Source organism: Thermobia domestica, chromosome 5, assembly GCF_964235325.1.
Source record: "Thermobia domestica chromosome 5, izTheDome1.hap1.1, whole genome shotgun sequence".
NCBI lineage: Eukaryota > Metazoa > Arthropoda > Insecta > Zygentoma > Lepismatidae > Thermobia > Thermobia domestica.
The window spans coordinates 263,148,351-263,168,369 of record NC_137458.1 but is presented as its reverse complement, the minus strand read 5'-3'; the positions used below and the strand labels follow the sequence as shown (position 1 = coordinate 263,168,369).

The 20,019-nt window shown below is 35.5% G+C and overlaps 1 protein-coding gene across 1 annotated transcript; it reads right to left on the bottom strand.

Moving 5' to 3' along the window:
- Positions 1–6,991: 6,991 nt before the first annotated feature.
- Positions 6,992–19,083, bottom strand: LOC145686566 (uncharacterized). Its single transcript, XM_081760006.1, has 5 exons — positions 16,993–19,083; positions 16,250–16,415; positions 14,893–15,083; positions 14,312–14,477; positions 6,992–11,269 (listed from the first exon to the last, which is right to left on the bottom strand). The coding sequence occupies exons 1-5, from the start codon at positions 17,092–17,094 to the stop codon at positions 11,259–11,261; spliced, it is 636 nt and encodes a 211-aa protein (XP_081616132.1). The 5' UTR covers positions 17,095–19,083; the 3' UTR covers positions 6,992–11,258.
- Between the last annotated feature and the right edge of the window lie 936 nt (positions 19,084–20,019).

Genomic DNA, 20,019 nt, shown 5'->3' with positions numbered 1-20,019 from the left:
TATTGGAGATTATCAAAGCGGATTTAGGTAAAATCGATTAACTATTGATCAGATATTTACCATTCGACTAATACTTGAAAAGAAATGGGAATGCAATATCCTGGCATATCAGTTATTGATCTTAGACTCGGGTACGAGGGAAACATTGTACATGCTTACAGAATTTGGAATACCGAAACAGGTAGATTAATTAAGATATGCTTAAGTGAATCCTAAATTAAAGTCCGGGTATGAAGATTTTTGTCCCCGGGCTTTCACATCGAGAATGGCCTGAAACAAGGAGATGCGTTGTCGCCATTATTTGTTTGGAGAACAGTATAAGAAAAATCAAAGACAACAATCTTGTTCTATCGCAGAATTGTATTTACCAGGTTATGGGGTACGCTAATGGTGTAAAATTAATGGGGGATGACAGAACAATAGAAAGGAATGCAGAAATCTTAATTATCGCTTTCAGGGATATGGGGTTAGAAGTAAATGCAAAGAAAACTAAATATATGGAAGTTTATCGGGATCGTAACACTGTATTGTATTGATGTCTTAAAATACCAAATAATATTTACTTTTGACAAAGTGGATACCTTCAAATATTTAGGATAATTACCAAATAATATTTACTTTCGACAAAGTGGATACCTCAAATATCTAGGATCGTTATTAACATACCGAAACTATAATCACTAAGAAATGTGATGTCAACTGAAACCAGGGATTTCGTGTTATTATTCACTTAAAACTCTTTTGTTGTCGCGAATTTTGCTGTGGAATTTGTAGCTTAAAATTTAAAACGATAATCATGCCTGTTGTGCTGTATGGTCGCGAAACATTGTCACTGAGTCTCAGGGAAAATCACAGACTGAAAGTATTTAAAAACAAGATTCTTAGACCAATATTCGGATTCCAAGAAGAACGGGAATGGCTGAAACTTCATAACTAGGAAATGCATAATTTATACGTTTACCAAACATTGTTAGGATCATCAACACTAGGAGGCTCAAATGGGCAGGCCATGTAGCCAGAATGGGAGAATGAAGAAACGCTTTCAAATTTCTAATTGGAAATCCAAATAGGAAAACGACCATTAGGAAGACCGAAATGCAGATGGGAGGACAATATTAAAATGGTTCTCGCATAGATTAAAATATAAAGTAGAAACTGGGTCCAGTTGGCTAAGGACAGAAATCAAAGAAGAGCTTTTCTAAACGCGAGACTGAACTTCCTGTGTCCATAGGACATAGAGCTATTAAGTTGTTGATATATTTAGCTTGTTTTTATTTGACAGAATTGTTATTAAAGGAACTAAAAAGTATTTCCCTAGTAAACAGGATTTCAATTCGAGGTTTCCACAAATTAGCTATTTACGTTAATACTGAAAGAAATTTGGTGATGATTTTGATATAAAATGGCACCTATACTATCTTTCACAGTGTATCTTATAGACACACACACACACACGCACACACACACACACACACACACACATATATATATATATATATATATATATATATATATATATATATATATATATATATATATATATATATATACCTGTTTGTATGGGCGCCCTTTTAGTAGACTTGTCCACCGCCATCATTACTATCTCAGCACGGGCCTGATGTGTCCTAGCATTTTGCAAAATCATCTTATTAAGGAGAAAGTCGAGTCAATTTCTATATTTTTTCTGAACGTGTAAAACTGACATTAAGTTTACCTCATAATCACAGGAAAGAGGGTGAACAGTTTAAAATGAATATTCCAATGCAGTTAGCACTTGGCTCCGGCTGGACTTTTATCATGATGCATTCATTAATATGCGAATCCTAAAAAGAGGGGAAGGAAGGTGGATTAAAAATTTAAGGAAAAATAGAGTATTACAATTACCTCCCGTCTTAGAAAAATGAAGTTCGACATATAAACAATCCATTTAAAAATGTATGACAATGTGCTTAACCTTTGGACGTCAACTAATTCAAAGGTTCTAGAAGCTTAGGTACGCCACAAATCGTGCACATATATATTGGAAAATAACATTGGAAAGTAACGAACTGCATAATTGTAAATTGTAAACTGTAAAGTTTGTTTTGAACAATACTTATTTCACAGACACTCTACGTGGGAATCACGTGTGACCCTACAAATGTCTACACGATAATCAAACTCTTGCCACACATGATCCAACTAGTCTTCCGAGACTGTTGCATGTTCAATTTTTCTTTTCAATTCCCTAACATCACCTGTCAAAGGAGGGACGTATACAAGGTCCTTCACGTACCCCCACAAAAAGAAATCGCAAGGGGTGATATTAGGATACCTAGGAGGCCATTTGACCACACGTTGGTCTTTTGATTCACCATGACCAATCCAAAGATTTGGTAGCTCTTAGTTCAGATATGACCTAACATCTCGGTAAAAATGGGGGGGGCATCATCGAACTTAAGGACACAGTTCTCTGATTCAGTTAGCAACAATCGCAATAGCCAGTCCTGCAACATGTGAAGGAAGGACTCTCCATTAATAGTTTGTTCTTCAAAGAAGAAAGGCCCATACAGTTTCTTGTGGGGCATGGCACAGAAAACATTTACCTTTGGAGAATCTCGCTCGTGTTCCAAAATTACATGAGGGTTTTGTGTTCCCAAATTCTACAATTGTGTCTGTTCACTTTTCCACTTGTATGAAATGTTGCCTCGTCTGAAAAATTATTGAATTCACAAAAGCATCCTCTTTGTCCTGCAATGCACAACAAAACTGGAATCGCTCCTCTTTGTCTTATGTATCTAACTTTTGCACTAACTGTGGCCTGTATGGTTCCAGGTTTAACTTTTTACGCAAAACACGCCACACAGACGTTGTTGACATTTGCAACTCAAGTGGAGCACTGCGTAACGATTTTCTCGGGCTCCATGTGAAAGCTTCACTCACTCATTCAACATCATTTGCACTCACACTTGGCCTACCACTTCTCTTCTTGGCACACAGATACCCTATTTCAACGAACTTCTCATGTCAATTGTAGATTGTCTTTCTTGTTGGTGCTGCTTTACCGTACTTCAAACTAAATTTTCGTTGGACATCTGTTGCACTCTATGGTTTGTCAAATTGTAGGACGCAGAAAGCCTTCTGACATCCAGAAAGCGCCATATTGATTTCGATACTACCTAGTGGCGATACAGGTTACACCTGTAATGAAAAAAAATACAACTTCAATGTTTCAAATTATTTACTTCCTTAGTTTACAAAGCTACTAGTTTGCCTACAATAGTTTTTAAAAGCGTTCCCGAACTTTTGAAACAAACTATATATGCATAAACGAATGGAAAAAAGAAGACATGCCGAAAGCAATTACTGCTTTCAGAGAAAAGAAAATGGGGACACTAAAAGCTGCACAAGTGTTTAACGTTCCTCGGACAACTTTAAAATCTCTTAGCAAGTACGCATCTCTCTCTCCTGAAGTAGCAGCGTCGAAACCACTCGGATGACGGACTGACTTAGGCGCACAGCTTGCGAAGATATTGGTGAAATATTTACTGTTTATGGAGTCACATTTCTTTGATTTCACGGTGACAGATTTCAGACGTCTTGCATATCAATTAGCAGTAGTAAATGGTTTGTAGTAGTAAAAGTAGCAGCATATGCGGAACATCACTACGCGCCTGACCGTGTCTTAAACGTAGACGAGACAGGCCTTACTGTCATGCAGAGCAAAATACCAAGTGTCATTGCGAGGAAAGGAAAGAAACAGATAGGAACGCTAACATCAGCCGAGAGAGGGGCAACGATGACGGCGGTAGATTGTATGAACGCTCAAGGAGAGTATATCCCACCTATGTTCATATTTCCCAGGGAAAACATGACGGACCAACTTATGAAAGGTAAACCAATCGGTTCTATTGGTAGAGCTCATACGTCAGGGTGGATTCAATCACACCTCTTTGTAGAATGGTTACATCACTTCATTGAGAAGACTCATCCGACAAAAGAATCACGAGTGTTGGTGATACTGGGAGGAAATTACTGCCATGTTAGAAGTCTGGCTGTTAAGAGACCTAGCGCGGGAAAACCATATCCAAATCATATCATTGCCACCCCTTTATACGCACAAGTTACAACCGCTGGACACAACTTTCATGGGTCCTCTTAAGCTGGATCGCTAGTCACCTTTAGGGTAAATCTTTTTCACTAGATGGCAGAGCACATCGCGGCACATGCGATGTTGACACATGAGTTTCGGATAGAAAAGTGTTTAGACACGATCGCATTCTATACATGATTTTTAACAAAGAGAAATGAAAGCTTTTATTTCCATTTTACTCAATACTGCCTGCTTTAAAATATGAATTAATTATATTGTTTGATCAAAAGTGATGTTTTAACTCATGAAACGTTATGCGTATCTCTCAAACTAGATGTCTTTACGGTGCAGATTAAGAATGCCTATACTAATACAAAATCCAGTGGCGGCAATTGGACGTTAAAAGTGGGGGGAAGACATGATTAGAATATTTGTATATCAATTTTAGTTTCTTTGGTTCATACAAACACTTTAGTTTCTAAAATAACGAAAGTGTAAAAAGAAATTTTGACTCCTTGCTCATTAACATTTTAAAATTCTATCTGGAAAACTGTGATCAGATTATTTAATAACAGATTTACTAAACAAATAAATAGAAAGGATAACATTAATCATAGTTATGAATAATGAGGCTTATTTTGCAAAAGTTGAATTGAAATTCTGGATTAATGAACAATTAATTCCACATTTTTAATTCCACACGTGCTAATAAATGTGTTATTACCCTTAGAAAATGAAAGACATTAAACATTACAAGCATATGCTACGACATTTAAAGAAATATTTGCTTTTGCAGCTTCCCGAAACATATTCGTTGCCATTAGATGCAGTTTTCATTTTCTTGGAATACAACAAAACTCAACAATACTTAGAATCACTTCCCAGTTATACAAAATAATCCTAAAACCTATAATTATGTTGAATTAACTAAATTTGATTGCATATACACTCGTACACCCCTAAACACACCACTCCATTCGTATATTACACTGAAAAACAACACGCAAAAAACAAGTATAGTTAGAAAAGCCAGAAAATGGGTGACAGTTACAATACTGCATGGTTAAAAAAGTGACGACCATGCTTCTAGGCTACTGATACCATAAAATATTGTTGAAATGATATAGCTCGATTTACAATAAAATTGGGGTAAAGGAACTATATTATTGTTCAATGAACAACGGTTTTAGCTGGTATTTCCAAATATATAGACAAGATGTAGCTGGAAGTACAATACAGTATAGTTGCAAAAACCACATCTCAAAAGTAGACAATACGCGTAACAATACTATATAGTTGAAAATGCAATGCTGTATTGCTGTGAGGACGATAAAATATTGTAAGACGAACAGTACTGCATTGCTAGAGATACGATATCATTGGAGCGACGATTGTAGCTTCCACCACACTGTATTGTTGCTACTACAATATATTGTTGTTGTCTTGACCATAGAGTGGTGTACACCTGACAATATCTTCGCTGTTTATATTGTGTCTGCAACCATACAGCATAGCAACTGTAACAATACTACATTGTTGGCAATACAATATCCGTGGTGTCCATATTGTATCGGCACTATACTATATTGCTGCTGGAACGATGTTGGATTGTACTGCCAACTATGTTTGATGGTTGTTCGTACGATCTGTTGAGAGTCCATATTGTACCAGATACTATAATATATAGTTGGTCGAACCATGTCGTGAAAGCCAATATTGTACCTCCTACTAGACTGTATAGTTGTTCGTAAAATCTTTGTAGAGTCTATATTGTACAGTAAGGGACACCTCTGGATGGTACACTTTTGACGTAAATTTCCATATGGGTGTACCATCCTGAGGTGTCCCTTACTGTACCTGTGTCTTATTGTACCTATTACCATGCTATGTGGCTGTTCGTACGATGGCTTGAAAGTCTACATAGCATTGATAGTGCATACGACACGCTTTCGATAGCGCTTTTTCTAGCTTCCATAACGCAGTTTGGTCCTGAGAAACGGAGGCATGTCTTACAAGATTACGTTACGTATTACCTTGCCCCTGTATAAGAACTATTTTGCTCTATTGTATCCTATCCTTGAATAGCAACTTTTTTCAATTTGTACCACACAAATTTTCAATTTCTTTCATGTATTTTGTTTTCACAATGATACACTGCTATTTGTATCTACAAGGGCAAAATTATAAGTTTTAGCTAAAAATAAAAAAATAAAATAAAAACTGCACTACGGAAGCTTTAATTAGCGCCGCAATTATTACCAATATAATATAAACCTTTATTACATCGTACGAAAACATAGTATAGTAACAGGTACAATATAGCCTCTGAAAAAAAAACTCAGAAAACTTGAAAAATGCGTTGCTTATACCAGCAATGCAATATACACTTTCATTATATCGTATGAAGACACTATAATAACAAATTACAATACAGGCTCTCAGGACATGCATTCCATTCAAAATAAATTTCAGGTGGGAAAGCAGTGAATGTTCTCCAATTCTGTGCATGTAATACCTCGCACTAATTTCCTCTCTTGTATGTGTTCAACTGCGATCTCGGTCCCTAGACGGTATATTTCTTGATCACTTCTTTATTACAGATTCGAATAATTGAAGTGTAAATGAATGGTTTACGACAAACGATAGGACCATGGTAAAAAATGTACAGGGCGTCTCATAAACAATATTAAAAACTCAGACCAGAGATTCCTCGCATGAAACCAAAGCCTATTTAAGAAAGAAGTTCAGAAGTGGGAAGCGGCATAGCTATACACATCCGAAAGTGTGGGGAAAAATGAATTTCACATCTGCCTACCAGTTGACGACAGAAGCTACCACAAACTTGAACAAAGCGTTTCTAAAGCAAAATATCATAAACTTTATTTACAAACTTATTTTCCACACACAGGAAAAGTTCTATTATCGAGTGACGGATCAACCGGGAATTCTACTTGATTGCCTTTACAAACTCTGTCCTCCGTAAACCTTGATTTACAATAATGAGGGAAGACTGTAGAGCAGTAAAGAAGATTATGAGGTGGAACCCCCACGTACCCCGAATAAGCAAGGTTAGACTTAATAGAAAGACTCATTTGAGTAACATGTTTATATGAAAAAATATATACAGAATTTGTTTACAACTTCCTTCAAAAGAAAAGTGACAATTACGTGACTTAACAAAGACATATTTTTACTTTCACTTTACTACCGAAACGTTATAAATGAAACTTATTCTCACAATTCAGTGAATTAACTGAAATATTTATTAAACCCTACTAAACACTACACTTTTGTGTGTTCGTATCAAATACTATACTATTAGCACACAACATCGAAACCAAAAGAAGAGTATTTTTTCTAGATGCGAAATATAAAAACTAAATTTACATTTACTATATAAGTATTTAAAAGGAATGTTTCTCATTGATTATTTACTATACAAACATGAACATTAGCAATCAAACTTTCTGATTACACTCTACTAGAGACTGTTTTACACACTGTACTTTTACCAGACATTTATAGACTTTACTTAGTCAAGAACACATTGTACAGAAACAAAAGCAGAGCATTTTTCCAGATGCTCACAACGAATAATACATTTACATTTACCATATAAACATTTGCATTAAAAAATAAATTTTTACTTAGTATTTAACATACAAACATTTAACATGTTTATTACAACCTACTGGGGACTTCCAGTTATTAAAGAATATAACAGGCCTCATATACAATTTGATAGACTTTATTAAGAACACATCTGTTGTGTAAAATGTTTCACCATCTAGTATTATGCAATAGTACAAAAGAACTTGACATCTTTACTGTGCTTAAATCACTACCGTCATGGTCGTCCACTAAATTGCACACCACTTGATAATAAACTACAGGGTGACCCAAAACTAGGTATATAGACCACCATCGATCAATTTTGACATTTTAACTTATTAAGATAACATATTTATTTCCTTCGGTCTGTTCCGAGCTTTAGGTATAAGTGAAAAGAAATTAAGAACAAATAACGAAAAAACTAAGTTAATAAATGTATGGATAATAATAAGTAAATGATATAAAATGTCATGAGCCGATCAGTACGGGACTGTATACTTATTTTTGGGCCACTCTGTATACGTAATAAAACTTTCAAATACAAACTAAACATTTATTTGAAACTAGTCAATTTTATATGTAACTGTACCAGTAATATGTAGCTTTTAACTAGATTTCAAATAAGAAACAGCAGAAGACAAGGAAAAGGTTTAACATTGCAGCGGCATGCTTATAAAAGTATTTGCAGGCAATATCCTGAGCTACAGAAACTTCAATAGAAGCCCACCTTCTCCCCATGGTTTACTAATTACATCGCTCTGAGACAGCTTTTGTCGGTATTTTACTTACAAGAATGATCGCATACACTTTGGCGCTACAAAAAAATCTTCCTTAAGCCACCCAAATCTAACTCACAGCTCCAAAATTACTTGTGAGGGATGGACAGAAGATGTCTGGGCAAAACGTGCAGTGTAACACTAGTAGAAATTACTTAACTGTTTCCACAAGAATTTTATGATAGACGAGACCGTACTAGAAACTTGAATGGTATGACAGTAACGTTAAATTTTTAATTTATTATCAATTGTTCATTAAATTACTATATTGTAACTTGTATGCAATCAACCTTTGTATATAAAATCGTAATTGTAAGACATTACAATCTATCTAAATACGTTGCGAAATAACACTTTGCAAAACATCATTGCGCTTTAATGTGTATTAGTTAGTGTTTAAACAGCAACATGGGAACGCGTATATAGGTAGGAAGGTTGAATAAAGAACTGAGAAAGTATAGAATCCAGAAAGCCTTCATTAGTGATTACAGTAGATAATGGAAAAACACAAGGATAAATTGTTACATTCTGAGAATTATGTTTGCAGGTTTCTAATTTTTTCACGATGGAGAATTCTCTGACTTTTCCAGGTTCACAATTACAAATTTCAAGATGCATATATAATGTAAAAAAAGCAATACCAACCAACTAAAGTTTCTTAATCTACACATGTAGACACGGCTCCAAAAGAGCACCTCCAATCACATACGGACAATTTAAGTTTCTTTTTTATTAATAGGGATACCCATTTAATAATATTTATAAAAAGAGAACTAAAATCGTCCACGTCTAGTTTGTTTAAGTTTGAAGAATGTGCCGAATAAAGGTGGTATTCTTTTTCCAAGCTGTGTGTACATGTGTATATTTTTTGTGTGATTGAAGATACGAAAGATTTGCAAACCAAATTACTTTCTTTTGCAATATATCACCTACCAAATAGCCAGGTGAGGCACAAATAAACTCAGCAGACCTGTAAAATCCTCATTTATATATAAAGCCTCATATTTCCAGTTTTTTTTAGTTTCAAGAATTCCCTGACTTTCTAAGGATTTCCAAGTCAGTGGAAACCATAGTGTGGCTGAAAACGAACACGTTAGTGTAACCATGTTTACATCTTTGCGCCCCCTTTACTATAATATTAACCTATGCCTTTCTGTATTTCATACTTCACTTCTTTAAGCTTCATAAGCCCTACATAATTTATCCGTGCCAATGTTGTTTTCTAAACAATAACTAATACCCTTTAAGGCCTAATATCAGGTAGTATTGTCACAGTATTAGTTGTCAAAATCTTTCATGTTGCTGAATAATAAAATACATTACAAACAAACAGAAACGTATAAGGCACCATTACTCATCTCTTTAAAATAAGTAGGGGGTCCTGAAAGAAAATTATTAATGTCGATACATTTCCACTGGTCGGTTGTAAGATATGATTTAATGGTTTCTTAAATATACTGGAGTGTCAAAACTGGATCTGTGCTAACTATCTTCCAATGTTTCAAATCCAATAGAACATCTTATCTCACTTGTTATGTCTAAATGCTTTTACACCAACAAACATAAATGCACTGATTACTATTTATATATTTATTCCACTAAATTCCATATCCCCATGAGAGTATCCAATATAAATCCAGATTCCATTAACTTTCCATATATCCATTTCCTACTCACAGATTACACTTATCGAAATAACATCAAAGATTCCTAAATACCCATATACATTGTACTCTTATTGAAATCCATCTTGATATAATAATTTATTTACACAGTGTCATCCCTAGCAACTTACATTCCATATCTAGGCATGTGCTAACTTCTATAACCTTTGTTATCCATACTCCATAGCCTCATTCCCAACATCGGTGAAACTTCTTCATAAGCACAATAAGAGCTCCTCTACACATTATAAAATATACTGGATGTGCTTTCTGGTGAGATGCGGTTCACTGTATAGTTTGGTTATAAAATAAAACACTTCTTCCTCCATAGCCTCCTGATAGATTTCAGATAAACTGCTTTCTGAAAGTCTCTCATTTGTTTTTTCATCTATGTTTTATCTACTACTATAGCAGCATCAGTATCAACACCACAAGTTGTTTTATGTTTAGACACATGTATTTTAATTCGAACAACATGAGACATAGACAGAACATCTGGGAAGCCGTGCTGCTTATGTAAATGCTTACGAAAAGAATTAAGAATATCAAATTCACGCCCACACAAAAGTTTTCCGCAGCGATACACACTATTTATGTGCAAATTGTGGATACATTTGAAATGTTGCAACAACAGTTTAACTGACCTGACATTACATCTACATATATAACACCTCGGCATTTTACTTTATGTACTAATGTCAATATTTCGCAACAAACAAAATACGCACTATTGATTTCTACAGCAGTTCCTCTAACATAAATTCATTTACAGCTATATATTTGTCCAACTGCAAAAAACATTATTCAAGGCTGCTGCAGTTTATTTGCGTTATTAAACTACTTACAGCTGTGAACTTCTTGTCCCACTGAGTAAAAATTTCGTAGATATGTTGTTGGATGAATATCCAAGCTTGTTCACTTTCCTTCGGGTACTGCAAGTGTAATACATGGAAACACTTGAAGCAGATATCCATGGCCTTCAAAATTGTTTTCATCCTGTATAACTGAGTTTCGATGCACACGAAATATGCTTCTGAATTTTTTATATCCTTCGCAATAACTACAGGCAAAGGTTGAACACCACAGCCGAATCTTTTCATCTTCTCATGATGCGCTTCTAAATTTGCCTGGAGGTCAGATGCTTCCTGCAAAACACAATTATTTGATAAGATTATGTTCAAAAGCTGAAATAAATATCATGCATTTGAAATAAAACCTACTGTAGGGACAATCTTAATGTATGTATTTATGCGGACCCTCTGCTCAATGAATGAGGAAATACTGCGGACAATAGATGTATGAGCATTAGCCCAATGAAAGTGAGTCTTCGCCTTGAAAGTTTCGTTTAGCGAAAAGTATTGGTTCGAGGTGCTAGCTACGTGATGGTGATTTATTGGCTTTTCATTCTTTATTATAGAAGTCCTGGGGGCATTTCTTATGTTTGCATGTGAGGTTACCGCTATTTTTAAGCGCATCAATATGATTCGTGATTCCTGAGTTTTGGTTGTTCCAACCAATCATAGAATGTACAAATTACCATGTGGACATGATAATGAAACCTTTCCAATGGGTTCGATTTCGGAATTACATTTATGTAATTATTCACTACTGCGGAGGAAAAGTTAACTAGCTACTAGGAGTATTTGATTCCTTCGGTCTTTCTTTAGGTCTCATCTAAAATTCGCTTCCTACTACACCAAGAAAAGTCTGACAATTTGTCGCGTGAAAAAATCTTCCTCATATGCTCATATAGTTGAATTTATGTCTGGAAAAGGTGAATTGAAGTTCAACGTATCAAAATGGACTCTTATTTTTTCTTCACTTTTGGTATTGTACCGCAACACGGGAGTGCGTTTAAGGTGATATAGCACTTGACGCAGTTGTTTACTTTCTGAGACAATATAAACATGGTATTAAGATGAAAACTGTGCCTTCCTTTATCTAGGATGAACCAGGGGCGGATCCAGGGGGGCGCGATCGCCCCCCAAGAACAAAAAACTTTATTATTTTATATATATAAATAAAACCCATCCCAAAGTTTGGAGCCCTTAAAGTAACAGTATGGCAACCCACCGTCCCCCCCAGAAGTCGGTCCTGGATCCGCCCGTGGGTTGAACTTAAAGGGAAATTGGAAAGAGTAAGAAAAAAAACGATGTTCCTTAAATTCATACATTTTCTGTAAATTTTCAAATCCATGAAAGATAATGAGGGTACATTTTTACTAGTAACCAAATGAAACTTATTCGCTCTACTCACACACACAAATACTTAATTATACTTAACATACTACGCGAGTCCTACAATTAGTGTTGTAAAAGAACGTTTTTTTACTGTGAAGTTTTTTTGAACAAAAAACATTTCTTTTTCATGTTCGTTTTTCAAATGTGTTTTTTTTCTGAGAAATATTATTTATTGATTTATGTTGCAGATAAGTGAAATAATCAGCAGAACTTGAGTCGAAGCCCTCGTAACTTACATATTGTTCATTTCTTTGTACCTATACGAACAAAATTGTGTGATTATCCCTTTCGGACCCAGGTCATTTTTGGCGTTTTCCTACATTTTCAGTTAGTGAGTTATTGCTCAAAAACAATTAACCCGATTGATATGGTTAAGGCCTAGTTTGTTAGAAAAGGGATGTTGCTATTTTTTCATGTAGGTTACGTTGCACTGTTGCCAATGGGAGGGAAATATTGAGGGAAATGTAGGGTGAAAAGTTACAAAAACTTCCCTAACCGATTTTCAAGATTCTTTGTATCCAGCACCACTGTTGCTACATCGGTCCAAATCACCTAAAAATAGTCTTTGGTCTGTTGATAAAGTACAGTGAAAACCTGAAGTCGCTGGCTTAAATGCAAGGAGAGAAAGAAAAAAATCTGTCATCATACACATGAAATTTTGACAGTTTTTACGCCTCAGGAGCAAAAATCAAGATATATCGGAGCTACAGCTTTCCTAATAAATTATCTTATTGAAACTTTTTATGGTGCATCCTCTAGGTCAAAGAAGAGGCTTTCAGATAGTGGTACGTTTCTTCCAATGTAGCAAGCAAGAGGGAAATAATAGAGGCAAAAGGGAGATTTTCCAAACTTTTCCCTAAAATCGAAAATTAAAATTTTCTGTAGCTGGCACCACTGCTACCAGACACACAAAAACTTAAAATAAACTTTAGTATCCCTCTAATATATCCTACAAGTATCGTGACGGTATCAAATAAAGTAAGCATGCCATTTAAAAATATCTCATTCTACCTATAAAAATATGAGTTATCTTCCCACTTAGAGAACAAGGTCTACTGTAAACCTCAACTATACTCCCCCCAATTATCGTATTGAAACTTCCTATACTGTTGTTGTATAGAGCAGAAATGATTCTTTGATACACTGGTACGTTTGTCCCGATGTAGCCAACAGGAGCGAAATAATGGAGACAAAACGGATTTTGTTTTCAAAATGTTCCTCTAAAATCGGGAATTAAATTTTTCTATAGCTGGCAACACTGCTACCAGACAGACGCAAACTATCTTAAAATGAACATTGGTACACCACTAATATCTCCTACAAGTATCATGGCGATATTTAAGAAACAAAGCTTCTAATTACAAAAAATAGATTACGGTCAACAGAAAAGTAGGGAAAATCTAAAAAAAAAATCAAGGGTTAGAACCTAAATACGAATTGTTTGTGCGCCCCCTAATTACTCCACTGGAACGGTCTGTACCCTACCCGCTTTTGTTCAGTAAGGACCAATGTTAAGTTGACTTGCGCTCGGACATATAAGTACGAATTTATAAACAAAATTCTCGAAGTTTTTTGCCAAATTTAGGGAAACTTTAATATCCATAGTTGGTAACACTGCGCGTAGGCCCGTCCAATTTATGTCAACACTTAGGAATCCATCCGAAGCATCTACCTGACAAATCTTAAGGATATCTCTGTACAACGAAGGGAGCTACAGGGAAAATAGACGTTAGATACATTACGAATGGCTACTTAAAAAAAAAAAAAAGAAATTCAGAAAAAAACGAGAGGCAATGTTTTGTTTTGTTAAAAAAAACATACATTTCTGAAAAAAATACGAACGTTTTTTTTTTCTATTAACAACACTGCCTACAATACTGATAATAATTGAGCTTTCCTGTTACACTTCACAACAGTTAAACATGCGCTGAGTGATGTGCTACCTACCTACATCTAACTCATTGTGTTCAAGAAGTCTGGCATAGATCGCTGCGTCTGGTGCACTTTGCTTGGTTCTGAAGAAAATTTTCTTGAACTTTTCACTCTCTGTGTTCCATTTTGCATATAAAGACACTTCCTTATCAGGAAACCTTTTGGTAAAATCACTTTCGATCTAAAACAAAATCAATAAGTAACATAAGATCACTTTTATTCGAAAATTGTAAGAAGTTATTTAGCTTTTAAAACCTATTTTGACCTTTTTTTAAAACTATAATCCGTGTTCTAAGACTTGTGGAAAACATCAGTGAAAGACAGAAAACCAGATATGTTTTAAATGGGAGTATTAAGCTTGATGTAATCGTAAAAGCAGTTTCTTCCGGTGCTGGCTGTTTAACCAGCTGTGAAAAATCTTCATACAGATATATCTAAGTAGTTTTATTTTGCAATTAAAAGTGGATGCATCCGGAGAGAAGTTTCTTGAGGGCTGACCCCACTTCAGCACACTCGGTATACATGACTTTGAAATACAAAAAATATGCAACTTTATACAGTTTAATCATAGATTTAATTACATATCTATCACTTACCAATGTATATCCCAACGGTTGTTTTAAAACTGGAAATTCCGAAAAATACTCCGCAACTGGTTTACTGCTGTTACGCAGATCAGCTACTTGTTTGGATGAAGTTTTCTTCCAATATTCACAGACGTTCTCCCACGGTTCCATGGAATTTTTTAACCAAAGAATGCATTCCTCAAGGTCTTCCTCGTCATTCTCTAAAATTATCAGAATTTCGAATATTAGTAGTGTGAATTATGTACATGGATCAATAATATCCATTATACATAATATCTGCTCAGTGAAGAAAATACTATAAAATGTCATCACCAATTGGAGACCAAATTCCAACGGACAACAGATTGCTCAAAGTGTAAGTTAGAAGTCATAGGTTTTCGATTGAACAACACTGTCTTCTTCTGTCGTAACAATAAAAGGAGACTAAAAGGTAAAAACGGTAAAAGACGACTGATAGTTCAAAATCTAAATATCACATTAAGTAAAACTAAAGCACTGACGCACTGCTTGATTTACTAACGTGTTTTTTTAGAATTTGAACGTCGGTCATCGTTTACCATGTATACATTTTAAGTTTCCTTTCAACTTTAAACCGAAGAAGATTTTGTACAATCGAAAGCTCTTGATTTGTAGTTTAAGCTTCGAGGAATCTGCTGTCCATTGGAATTCAACACTCAATATAGTCTAAAGACTTAATAATAATGAATACTGTAACCGTATCAAGCAACTAATCGTACGATTAAAGATTCTCTAATATTCATCGATCACTTCATACATTGCAAAAACTTGGAAAATAGAAGACTAATTTTCGATCTACATAAGTGAATCCGCTCTTGTGAATGTTTTTTCGTTACGCAAGCACCAACGAAGTCAGGTCCATAAAACACCGGTACTCTGTAATGCCCTACGTGCTTCTAACTATTCAGATATCTTGTTTCTACCACTTGCCATTTAACACGTAAATGTGCTTTAATATTGATCGAACGGAAGTGATACTCCTAAATAAAGAACTTATTTAAATTAACACTTAAATTTTGATTTTCTTAGGTATCCACTTAAATGTAAATATAATTCGAAAATTTATCATAATACCCCGATAACTCACGAAGATAAGAACTGGCTCCTGAAACTCTATAACTGTAGATATACTAACACAGTTCAAATCTACGGATGGATGCAACCGTGACCTCGCGAGGCGATTTTCTCTTGATTCACAAGGCTCTAAAAATGACAGACGACACAATGGGAAAAATGTATAAAAGGTTGATTACTCGGTTTGTAAGCACCTGGAACGTTCTATCACACGTTTTACAATATTTGTGGGATTTATAATTTAACATATTTACATTTATATCAAACTCTTTACCTTCGGGAGTAATTGGACTGCTTGGAGTAGTATCTTTTTTTCCTTTAATCGGAAGAACTCCACTGTGTCTAAGATGTCGCTTTCGATTATTGTATTTATCCCATAATTTACCTCTTGCTAACACCTTCTTTCCTTGAAATGCACTATATGGTACATAGTAGGTATGCTATTTGAGAGAAAATTAAAATTAGGTGAGACTCACAAAACAAAACAAAAGATAAATAAACAATACAAATTAATTTAACTTAAATTTTACATAGTATATTTAACTGTGTTCACTATATCTGCGCAGCAAGCAAAAGATTGTAAAATGTATTCACCAAGGGATACCTATGCAATAAGAACTATCAGGGAAAAAATAAATCTACCAACAGAATAAACCATATATTACGATATCTTTCATGCAGTATTAAAATACAATATCATATTTTGCGGTGATAGTAGTAAGAGTGACATTACTTTTAAATTGAAACGAAAGTGGTTAGAATTTTATGCTTAAAATGTAGACTTCCCGTCGACAGCTCTTTAAAAGATTTAAGTATTTTACCACTATAAAGTTTACATATGTATCAGGTAATAATATATACAAATGTCTGAACTTCAATTAAAATGTACATGCTTATAATACGCGTTGAAGAAATTATTCTCACGTCCTATCTAAACTTGAACATAGACCAACCTACGAGGATTTAACTATAGTAACACCGCAAAATGATGCAGTGGGTCACAGTCTGAATACTTACAAAGTTCTGTAGTACACATTCTGCCTGGAAACTGGTTTCTCCTATTACATTGACCGGTACTACAGCTTGAGCCGTCTTAATTCCTCCTCTTGCTAGAATCATATTGCAAAGAAAACGGTTATTTTATCCATGTATCTACATATATATGTGTGCAGGAACGTATACTATCTTCACTAAAAACATCACTAAAAAAAAACATCTAATTTTACACAAACGTACACTTACGTATTTTACATACACATACTACATGCAAGATTGATAAAGGAATCTTTTGATACAAAATGGCGGGTCTTGCCTAATGACAGAAAGAAGACAGGTGTTAACATGATGATGGCTGCTTGTTGATCAAGCTTTATATTACAGGAACATGTAATTGTTAAAAGTGGATCCTGTATATTGGTGAGTAGTATATGTTATCTAACCAGCGTGTGCAATATCTTCATACAAAGCAGGAATTGAATTGATGTTGATATTTGAAGACATACGTTAAGCACAGACGATCTCTAACTTCAGTAACGATTTTTCTCTTTCCTTTGAATGCACGGTTTTGGGAGCTACGTTGGACGATGAACGCCATCTTAATTCTTCATACATACCATTACAAAGAAAAAGTGGAGAAAACTGAAGGAGATTCTCCCGTATACTCTACCTAACAGTATTGGCAAGATGGAGGGAACACCAAGAATATCATTCGTAACCCAAGAAAATGTAATATCTCAGAATCTGGAAGTTAAGAACGCAAAGATATGAAAAAATAGGCGTCTGAACATTCAATTAAGAAGGGGCAGCGACGAAGAAAAGTACATAGAAGGGGCCTAACTAAACTGTAAGAACAATGTGAATTTCAATATCCATAAGTAACGCCTAACAATCATTTGCAGATACCAACAATGATACATTAAGTCAGGGTAATCACTCTTTCGTGATTTCAAAATTCCGTGACATTTTCCTGGTTTCGAGAAAATCTTTTTCCTTAAGTGATCTGCAAAACGTACTTCCTAGTTCACCTGATCCGATCCTTCTTAATATTGGAAGTTGTGGGAAGCACTTTATCAATTGTGCTTTCTATGCTCCCATGCAATAAATGGGCTGGAAAGTAGATGATTATTTGTAAACCACTTATAACTTATTCAACAATTTTCCAGCTCGTCGAACAAACTACAAAAGATTCGCAGAATTTATGTGTTTCCGAAACAAATTTCCAGCTTAGCATGAACATAAACATTTAGATGTTACTTCTCGGGCCATGGAAATAATGCTGAACAAAGAATAAGTGCTGCTGGCAAGAAGAAAGTACCACAATGTGGAAGTTTTGATACTGTACGACATTTCACAAATGACAAGCTTCTTGTTGCAAAGCTACGTTCTTTAACATTACCAAAGACTGATGAACCTTTTCTTCGCGAATTTCAGGGAAAGCTGGCTTAGAAAAATATAAATGAAATGAAATATTTAAGTTTAACGTCCCGCGGTTATGTCGGTTAGGCTAAAGGAGACGGTGATAATGAGAAATGAGTGAACTTAAGAAAGTGGGAGGAAACCGGAGAACCCAAAGAATACCCATGAGCACGGTTTTTGTCCATTACAAAGTCCACACGGCGCGAGCTGGGATCGAAGCAGGGATCCTAAGCACCGGACGTGAACGCTCGACCACTGAGATCCCGCACCCTCGAAAGCTGGCTTAGCGCTTTCCGATTGCAATTCCCTCCAGGCCACCATATTGTCCGCTGCTGGTTGTTTTGTAAAAGATAGCGTTTTGAAGAGCCAGCGATTAGTTATGATTGATTTCATGAAAAGTGAAAACGTAAAGTAAGCTAAGTTTGTAAACATGGCTAACTTATACACCGAAAGATGTTTTACGAAAAGCCAAGACTATCGGAAAAAGACATTCTTAAATTTCGAAAAGATTGTCGCGTAGGATGTCAGAAATCTGTATTGAAAGTAAAGGAGAGGTCACCTCTGGAAACCAAACTGACAAGAGCAATTTGGAGAGTATTCTATTTACAGGTTTCTGTAATTGCTGAAGTTTTAAATTTCCAAGTTTTCAACTCTCCCCTGGAGTCGTGGTCATGGAGGTTAAAAGCGGGAAGAAAAAGAACAGAAACATCAAGGAACAAAAAGGAACGGACTTACAAAGAGGACAAGATATGTGGAAAACGCATTGTCAAGTACGTCAGCTATCTGCAGATGGTCTTGAAACAAACTGAAATATGGCAAGTCAGTTTGTGCGCCTTTGCTATTTCTGTTGGAAGTTTGCCAACTCATGTTATTTTTATTAAAATGCCAATACTGTGAACAGTTTTTGATAACAGCCTCCCATTCGTCACTCAGTCATCCCTTGTCTAGATTTAATTTGGGTTTCGTTTAATCAATACATAAAATTTCAAGAAACAGTCTCTCTACTTTATTTCTGGCTCCAAATAAAATTTTTGAATCTTCTACCCTGTACTGCGTTTCTTTTAAATGTTTCGATAAACCTGACACCGGATTTTCGCTTTCGAATCTCTAATGTGTTCCTTTACTCGGACTTTTAAATTTCTTTTCGTTTTGCCTATGTAACTCTCTTGGCAACTGCATTTTATTTCGTAAATACCATATTTGTCATTGGCATCTGTGTAATAACTCTTAAATTGGGTGAGGGCGCGCGGTGGCTCAGTGGTAGAGCGTTCACCTCTGGTGCTTGGGGTCCCGGGTTCGATCCCAGCCCCCGCCAAGTGAACTTTGTGGTGGACAAACACCGTGCTCGTGGGTTTTCTCGGGGTTCTCCCGTTTCCTCCCACTTTCTTCATTCCACCATTTCACTCATCTTTCATCATCACCGTCTCCTTTAGCCTAACCGGCATAACCGTGGGACGTAAAACTCAAAGATTTCTTAAATTGGGTGATGCTGTTTTCTAACGTTTTAGGTGGTTTTAAAGCTGTACGTAAATTGTATTGTGTGTAGATTCTATTTTCAGAGCTCCTACTGATCTGGAGAAATTGATTTCCCTGACTTCTCCGACCTTTGATAGGAAATTCCATGACTTT

Excerpts from the sequence above, each read along its gene's own strand:
- LOC145686566 (XM_081760006.1), bottom strand. The coding sequence starts at position 17,094 with ATGATTCTAGCAAGAGGAGGAATTAAGACGGCTCAAGCTGTAGTACCG. Across the intron at positions 15,084-16,249 it reads CAGTCCAATTACTCCCGAAG|AGAATGACGAGGAAGACCTT; the intron begins GTAAAGAGTTTG and ends TGATAATTTTAG. Across the intron at positions 14,478-14,892 it reads AACCGTTGGGATATACATTG|ATCGAAAGTGATTTTACCAA; the intron begins GTAAGTGATAGA and ends ATTTTGTTTTAG.